This window comes from Myotis yumanensis, unplaced genomic scaffold (assembly GCF_028538775.1).
Source record: "Myotis yumanensis isolate MYYU_CA2020_CCGP unplaced genomic scaffold, mMyoYum1.0.hap1 SCAF_11, whole genome shotgun sequence".
Classification (NCBI taxonomy): domain Eukaryota; kingdom Metazoa; phylum Chordata; class Mammalia; order Chiroptera; family Vespertilionidae; genus Myotis; species Myotis yumanensis.
The window spans coordinates 24,510,317-24,519,553 of record NW_027223762.1 but is presented as its reverse complement, the minus strand read 5'-3'; the positions used below and the strand labels follow the sequence as shown (position 1 = coordinate 24,519,553).

Genomic DNA, 9,237 nt, shown 5'->3' with positions numbered 1-9,237 from the left:
CGCGGGGGGGGGGGGGGGGGGGGGGGGGGGGAGGAACAGTATTAATAGCTTCCAGATGTTTTCTATGTATATACCCAAACTTCTGCATATATAGAATGTAGAATTCTTATCATTTTGATGGCTACATGTTCTACTGATATTTAATGTGAGTTTTGGAAGTCCAGATCTCGGTTAGTACCTGAGAAATGTACTTTTCCCAAAGTTGGCTGACCCAACTTTTATTTGTTTGTTAATCCTCACCTGAGGATATATTTTTTCCATTGATTTTTAGAGAGAGTGGGAGGGGGAGAGATGGAAAGAGATGTGAGAAAGACACATCGATTGGTTGCCTCCCACTCAAGCCCCAACTGAGCCAGGACTGGGACCAAGGCGGAATTAAGCCTGCAACTGAGATAGTGCCCTTGATTGGAATCGAACCCTTGACCCTTCAATCTTCAGGGCTGATGCTCTATCCACTGAACCAAACCGGTTAGGGTGGCCAACCCAACTTTTAATGTATCTGGGCCACTCTCTAACTGGGTTCCTTTTGTTGATTTTAACTAAAAGTCCCAAATTGATTAAAGCATGAAAAGATACTTCCTGCCTTCACAGCTATTGCTATTTATTATATTTTACATTATCCTTGTGATTTTTCTAGATATTAATAACAACATATCCCAGAAACACTACTTTAAAACTTAAACAGTTAAAACTTTATTTTGCATAATAATTTAAAAATAAAAATGCAATTATCTATACTATGTATATCATGTTATCTATTCTACACATTTTATAGTGATAAGTATTTACACATACTATACTTTGCAATAGGGAATACTTTTTTGGTCTCCCCTAGCAGGCTGCAGATTTCCAAAGCAGAAGTCCTAAACCTCTGAAAGTAGCATTAAAAAAAATCTTTCTTTGAAGATATATATATTGGGAATCAAAATGTTTGCTTTGTTTTATTTATTTTTTTGGGGGGAGGGGGGGAAGGAGGTTAAAGAAGTTTCATTTTTGCTTCAAAAACTTTTCCCAAAGAGTAGTGATTCATTTCTATTATATATCATCATAATGAACACTGTTCTTCTGGCTTTCATAATAGTGTAAATTCCAGGTTATGTGTGTAACATGTATTTTCTGAAATCCAGTGTATTCATTTGGATATATATGGAGTACCCCTTATGTTCTTATTCTCATATGAAAGGTACTAGCACTATGACTTCAAGAACAAACTTTTTAAAATTATAAATAGAACTTGTGTTTGATTTGGGTCTTGGCTAATTTCCAAGGAACCACTCAGCAATTGTGGTCTCAGATAATTAAATACCCTATGAAGCTGCAATTAATTAAGGGACTGCTGATTCTAAGAACTAGGCAACCAACAAGGGAATGAGGGGGAAATTACAAATCTGAATGCCAAGTTCTGAGAAAATATCAATAATCCCCTTTTCACTTTCACAATATATGTAAGTATAAGGTAGAGGAAGAGGATAATAAGAATTATATGAATATATTAAATAAAAAGTGCTACAGAACTGGGACAATATTTTGTTGTTGTTAAATTTGCTTATTCTAGTTCAATAAGATGCTTGTAAGGCAGATTAGTTCCATTGTTGCTATTCAGAACTTCTAGAGAGCAAAAGAATGAATCAACTTCCCTGGTTTAAACTTAATAGTCTTAAAAGATGTTATTTTATAACTTGAGCATTTATGATATGCCTTGAAAATTTAAAGCAGAAAGCAAAATCATACAGAAAGACAGAATCTTCATCAATACATCTAGACAGACGTTTGCTTGTAGTTTTTGGTATCCAACACCTTTTTCCCACACATTGCACAGATGCCTAAACAAAAGAAAACGTGTGAACGTCAAATCACAATACCAACTAATAACATCAACAAATATCTAAAACAATGGTTTGGTTAATTTAAGTCAATCCTGAAGCTAAAACCATAATTTTATAGCATCAGAAAACAGAAAAAGGCAATATATATTTTTTATGATGAACAAGTTCTATTTTGCCTTAGAAATAAGAAGGATTTGACTACAATAGAACTTATAAAGGCAACTCTTTTTCTGTATTATCCAAATCAATACCAAATAAAATAAGTTTGATATGAATAGAAAGTATTAAACTTACCCTTTTTGTACGCACAGCCCTGGGCAGTAATTAGAACCCGGTTGGTGCACAGAACTTTTTGCAAATTCTGCAAGTGGAGAACTTATTCTTCCCATATGGATCGAATCTAGAGATTTTTTTAAAGAAAGAAGAATGTATAATCCCATAGAAACACTTTTAAATAACCTCATTTGAACAACAAATGGGATTAATCCATGCTCTCATTTCCCTCTGTCAAACTCTACCAGCTCTGGCTACTCTATAAAATGCCTGCACACTTCTACCCCTTCCATGCAAGCTGTATGCTTACTTAATCCCAAACCAGTTTATAGCCACTGTATTTGTTGATCTATTTGTCTGATATATATATAAAAATATTAATATTATGGAGCCCTGACCTGTGTGGCTCAGTGATTATAGTGTCAGCCTGTACACGGAAGGGTCGCAGGTTTGATTCCTGGTCAAGGGCACACACCTTGGTTGCGAGTTCCCTCCCCCGTTCTGAGGGATGAGCTCTAGAAGGGAGCAATAAGCACAAACCTCTTCCAGTGGGAGTGGGTTTGGCTTATCTGATGTAGGGATTGTTACAACAGGAAGTCAGAGAGGTGGGAGGGGCCAGATCAGAGAGGACCTTGTAAGAACATGGTAGGGGGCTTGGATTTTATTCAACATAAAAGAAAACCAATGAAGGTTTTCAGCAAAGAAGTTACATGCCTTTTAAAGGACTATTCTGGTTGCTCTAAGACTTTACAGGGAAATAGAGAGGAAGCAAAGAGATAGAGAATTAAGGTATCCAAGTAAGAAATAATGGTGGTTTGGGACATGGGAATAACAGTGAGATGCACAAAAGCAGGTGGATTCAGGTTATATGTTGCTAGCTGATGGGTATGGGAAGTGAGGAAAAGGAGGGAACCAGTGAGGAATTCTAGCTTTTAGGTTTGCACAACTGGATTGGACAAAGTGCAATGATGAGAAAACTATGATTAGAAAACTGAAAGAAAAAGAGGTTACCTGTTAGACATCCAATTGGATAAATCAAGTAGACAGGTGGATGTATGTTTGGAGCTCAGAGAAGTCAGAACTAGAGATATACATTTGGGAGTCCTTAACAGATAGTTTGAACTTAAAGCTACTAGGCTAAAGTCAATGAGAAATTATAAATTTATATATATAACAAAAAAAGTCTAAGATTGAGTCCAGGGGCACTTGACTGATAAGAAACAGCCAGTGAGTTGGGAGGAAAGAAGAGTATGGTGTTCCAGGGCCAAAAGAAAAAAGGGTTCCAAAATAAAGACTTGTTAAAAGATTAAGTAAGGTAAAAATAAAGAAGTAGACATCAGTTTAAAGGTCATGTGTGATCTTGACAAGAGCAGTTTCAGGGATGTGGTTGGGATAAAGCCTGACTGGAATGGCTGAAGGAGACTGGAACTTAAAGGCACGGGAAAGTATCTAGATAAGGTTTTTGAAAACTTCTGCTGTAAAGGGAAGTAGGAAATGGGGGTGGCAGCTGGAAGAGTTCATGGGATTTTTAAGACTGGATATAATAAAGCATGGTGTCAAGAATTGTTTTTAAGGTGGGGGACATTTTTATCTCCATTCTCAGGTGAAAAGTAAAGTTCCGAAAAGTTAAGCAACTGGCTTCACTTGTGTAAGGTCACAGAGCTAGACAGTGACAGAGTTTAGATTCAAATTGTGGTCTGACTCCAGAACTTGTGGTCTTTCTACATTTCTCTGTTACCTGTGATTTGCAAGATAATTAAAAACTAGAAAACATAAAAGTCATGTTTTCAGATGAAATAAAAAAATTACCATAGCACTAATATCTTCAGATATTGATATAGTGAGGAAGAACAGGGAGAAACCAGCACGTTATAACAGAAAGTTTGGTTTTGCATGCTAGGAACTACCTGTTTTATCACAACAGAATGATGCACACCAAATTCACTTCAGTAAGCTTGACGTTAAAAAGTGGCAATTTTATATATTACTAGTGGCCCTGTGCACGAATCCGTGTGCCAGTAGCTCGCTGCTGCCCTCCTGTAGCTCCCTCCTCCATCCCTCCCCTCCTCACAGCTTGCTGCCCTGCCCCCTCCTGTAGCTCTCCACCACCCGCTTGTATCTCGCTGCCTCACCCTCCTGCTGATCCCTGATCTGGTCATTACACAGTGGGTCGTTACGTGTCAAGGCATAACAACCATTTGCATATTACATCTTTATTATATAGAATTGTTCTATAGATGCTCTTATGCCTACCTTGCTTTTTTTGAGGTCAAAGCTTTATTTTCATTCAGTTTTCTTCCACCACTTTCTATGTCAAAACATACATGTATTTCAGTGAGTTATTTCTACACATATCACATATAATACATACATATACCATTAAACCAGTGGTTCTCAACCTGTGGGTCGCGACCCCTTTGGGGGTCGAATGACCCTTTCACAGGTGTCACCTAAGACCATCGGAAAACATATATTTTCGATGGTCTTAGGAACCGAGACACTGCTCCTCTATCCATCTCCAGGCGGGTCCGCCCACATGCAGATACGCCCACATACGAGTACCCAGCGTATTAAAGAGTCAAGGCATTAGGAAGGTTGAGAACCACTGCATTAAACAATTAAAAAGTTCCCTTTCTGACCTCCTACCAGTAGACTAGTTTATATCAAAGTTTTCAAAAATCCTCATTTACTAGCCAGGTTCTTAAGACATTACTTAATAGAAAACAATTATTTATTATGAAAACAATAAAAATTTAGATAAAACACAATCATTTTATTTCTCAGACTCAAAGCAGAACTTTAATTAGGAAGGTGATATTGGCTAGTCTTGTAATAAATTATCTTATACCAAAAAAATGAGTAAGAAGGTGAAAACATTGAAATGATTTAAGAATACAAAAAATCAGGTAAGAAGATGGGGATTAGATACCAACTGTAATTAAGCTGAATCAAATCAATTACTATGATAAACTTATTGCTTGAAAGTCATTTAATAATTTTACTGTCTCCTGCCAACCAAATTAGGAACCCCAAAATGTAACTGAGAGAGCTATATAAGATATTAAATTGTTGGGGGATCCATATACAATTTAATGTTTAATAAATGAAATACTTTGTACACATAACATTTCATTTTACAAATAATCTAAAAGCTAAAACATTATTTACAGAAAGTATGGGATCCAGCTTCTGTGTTCTAAAAGGAAAAATACCTGTGGTATTCCTTGCACCATCTTTCCATGTATCTGGAGTGATAACAGTACCAAGTTTCTTTTCACCTGTTATAACAAGATAGTAAAAGTAAAGGGAATTAGTATTTACTATCTAAGAAATACATTATATTGTCCAAAGTTCACAATGGTCTCAACAGACATATTATATTAGGATTGTGTTAATGCTGGGGTCAGGGCCAGTGAACTGAGACTTAAGCTATTAACTATGGGCAATATATAACAGACTCTTAGTAAAATCTATAGTATAATCCTATATAATAAAAGGTTAATATGCAAACTGACCGAATGGTGGACCGACTGGTTGCTATGACGCGCACTGACCACCAGGAGGCAGATGCTCAATGCAGGAGCTGCCCCCTGGTGGTCAGTGCGCTCCCACAGGGGGAGCACCATTCAGCCAGAAGCCAGGCTCCCAGCTGAGGACCCCCTCCCCAAGTGCACGAATCTCGTGTACTGGTCTCTAGTAGGCTTATAATAGGCTTTCTCTGTACACTTTAAACAAACTAGGTAAACAAATCTGATAGATCTGTTCATTCCGTAAATATTTACTAAACATCTATAAGCCATTTATACCAAGTATAGACCATTATACAAAATACAGAGATAAAATCCCTGATGAGTTAGGTAACGTTCTAAATTTCAAGGAGCTTTCTGATTTCTCTAACAGTAGTCCTTAACTTGGATTTAACCAGTGGACATAGGAGATAACGTGAATTAGATGAAACTGTACACAAATCTTTTGTATATTCTCTGTATTTATAGAATCTGGTAAGAGTCTATAGCTTTCATCAGATTTTCAAAGGGTTCAGAGAAACAACAACAACAAAAAAAGTTAACCATTCAATTAAAATATAAGCTAAAAAGAAGTATAATAATTGAGAGCTAAAACAATTTGAGAGTAACATACTAGGAGAAATACCATGGAGAAAGAAACAACCTGGCTAGGGAAATCCAGGAAAGCTCTGTGGGAAAGGTAATAGAGAGGGTATGTGGCAATGGGGGTATATAAACAAAATGGATTATGTTAATTAGCCATAAGAGGACCTGAAACCCTGTCAGATATGTCTAGCTTGGGGAAAAAGAGACTTGGGCATATGACAGTTATTTTTAAACATATAGACAGTTTGTGAAGTCAAAAATAAGAAATCTTCTAGGTTGGCATTAGAATCACTGGGTGGCAACTATAGGGAGGAAAGACTCTTTTAAAAGCCAGTGAAGTCTACACAGACTGCTTTGAAAGTGGTGAGAATCCCTGCCACCTTGCCTCAAGACTGTAGGTATTCTTGAAAAAAAGTGCCAAAGCCATTGGGTGGGATACTGACTTCCGGTTGTCAGATAAAATACAGGATGCCGTTAACTTTAAATTTCAGATACACAACGAATACTTATTTTTGGAAAGGATGTCCTATAAGTAAGTGCTTTGGGACAAAGAACTCCTCACAGTAGTTTAAGGAGCAACAAACAGAACTAAGTCATAAATATTGCATGGAATATACTTATACTCAAAATTAGTCGTTGTTTGCCTGAAATTCAAATTTAATTGGGCATCGGTATTTTTATTTGCTTAAATCTGGCAAATGTTGAAGTGACTTTTTTTTTGTATTTGTTGAATATTCTAATAACAGTGAGAAAATTTAATAAGTTTTTATTTTTAAATCCTTACTTTACTGTGACATTTGGTTGCATTTTTGTAAAAACAACTTAAGACTATTTTTATTTTCAAGACCTAGCCTTACTGTTGGTATACCAATAAGACTTTATAACCCCTTTGGTAGAAGAGTTTCTAAATTTCTTAGGCTCAGATGCAATCCTAATAATACTATCTGAAAACGATTGCTCATCTGAGACTTCAGATCAGAGGCTGCAAGGTCTGTGGAAGGCATACCTACTGGAAACTGGCCACTCTTTCCATAAGAATAAGCTCTTAGTAATAATTTTTGCAATACTCAACCTTCTCCCTGAATAATTCACTGAATAGCCTAGAGAACAACCTATAACCAAAGCTAGGCAAATGAGACATGCTTCTCCAGAATATTTGAATATTTGAAATGGAAGATATAGGGACCAGGACAGGTTGGTAGGTGGGCTCTGTTAATGGCAGTGCTCTAGGGAGTAGATTCATGAGGACCCTAGAATTGTCTTAATTTCAGATATGTCATTCCTTCTTGGTTTCTGTGAAATGCCCCAGTATCCAAATATCCTTTTTAGTTGAAGAGCTATAATTAGATTCTGTTAATTGAAACCCAAAGAACCTTAACCAACAGAATATTATAGAAAATGTATTGGGTAAGTAGGATATCTGGGATTGCATGTAGAATATTGCTTAATGTCTGAAAGACCTTAAGAGTTTGGAAAAATCAACTAAAATGGCAACTAGGGAGACTCTCCCCACCCTCACTGACACCATGTTTTCCTTGACACAGCAAAATCAGTGAGGAGAAGCAGCTTTGCCCAAATGCCAAACTGTATCACTGTTTTTCTGAGGACCACCAAACTTTCTCTTCCAGTCAAGTGCCAGGTGCCCAGTACCTTTCATGGTTGTTGGTTATTGTCTAAAGGGGAAACACCCTCACTGTTGAATTTTGCTTCCAGACCACAACTGATTCCTGTTAGATTCCAGTTCGTATACCTCAAATCTAAATCCATCATGCATCATTGCCCTACCTCTAGTTGACAAGGCAATATAAAAAATAAGACGTCTCATTTCTCTGAACTCACACATTGCATTCACCACAATTAAAATGGATATGTTTTCACTAAATTGTCTAAAGTAGCAGGTACAATGAATATTGTCAGAAATGTTTTTAATTTTTAAAGTGGTGTGATTATTTACTACTAGTAATATCAAAACTATGTCCAGGACTATCTGAACTACTGATAGTTGTACACATAATTTAAAGCACAGAAAGTGATTCTACAAAATAATTTGATAAGATACTTGAGAAGATTATTTACACATTTCATGATTACCTCTGATGCAAAATTTTGAAAAATGCATTAAAATTAATGCACTGTAGAATCACCACCTGTAAAATTAACTGTGCTAACGTGTATTCAAATCATTGCTCCCTTCTTCCTTTTTAATTTTTTTGTTTGAAGTATTACCTATGTCTCCCCCCCCCCCCCCATTGATCCCCTCCCCTCCCTCTTCCCCCAGGGCAAGCCCCCTCCACCCCAGTGTCCGTGTCCATTGGTTATGCTAATATGCATGCATACAAGTCCTTTGGTTCATCTCTTACCCACCCCCCTCCCCTGCCTTCTCTCTAAGGTTGGACTGTCTGTTCAGTGTTAGTCTCTGGATCTATTTTTGTTCAGGAGTTTATGTTGTTCATTATATCCCACATATGAGTGAGATCTGAAGTAAATTCATTCCAGCCTTGAGGGTCTGTGGGGTGAGGGAGCCGGACAAGAAGCTGTATGGGATGACATTCTGGGTTGAGAGGAAGCAACGCAAATAGACAAAGAGGTACAAAAACTGAGACCACCCGGAATGCAAAACATATAGGACAATATGATCGTTGGGGTGGGGCAGGAATAATCAAAGGTCAGGGCAGGAGGACAGAGACTAGCCAGAGATCAATGGCGGAACCAAAAGAAAAGGGGCAAAGTTCCCGGGGAACTCCAGTTAGGTTCTCCTACCCTCCTTCTTCCGCAAGAGCGACCCCTTAACTCACATTTTTCGCACACCATCCTTCCGCGACTGTTCCCTTAGTCGCAGTAGCCGGAGCAGCTTGAAAACAACAATACACGCCAGGGAAGGATACCCCTTCCGGGTTACCACAACTCACTTCCGGGCTCTCCGCCCTCCGCCGGCCTTTCCGACACCTGGAAAGCCAAGGGAGGCATAAACTTAAGAGGGAAGGCGGGACTGCTTCCTTTGCCCGCCCCTCCACTTCCGCGATTGG

The 9,237-nt window shown here is 37.9% G+C and overlaps 2 protein-coding genes across 2 annotated transcripts in view; one reads left to right on the top strand and one right to left on the bottom strand.

The window, feature by feature from the left end:
• PIGF (phosphatidylinositol glycan anchor biosynthesis class F) overlaps positions 1 to 9,237 on the top strand; it is a 77,276-nt gene that overhangs the window by 41,138 nt on the left and 26,901 nt on the right. The window lies entirely within an intron of this gene.
• Positions 670 to 9,153, bottom strand: CRIPT (CXXC repeat containing interactor of PDZ3 domain). The gene is given in 7 exon segments (XM_070429146.1): positions 670 to 1,823; positions 2,121 to 2,142; positions 2,144 to 2,179; positions 2,181 to 2,226; positions 4,353 to 4,407; positions 5,312 to 5,377; positions 9,007 to 9,153. Coding segments are annotated over 7 exon segments (306 nt in total). The 5' UTR covers positions 9,023 to 9,153; the 3' UTR covers positions 670 to 1,758.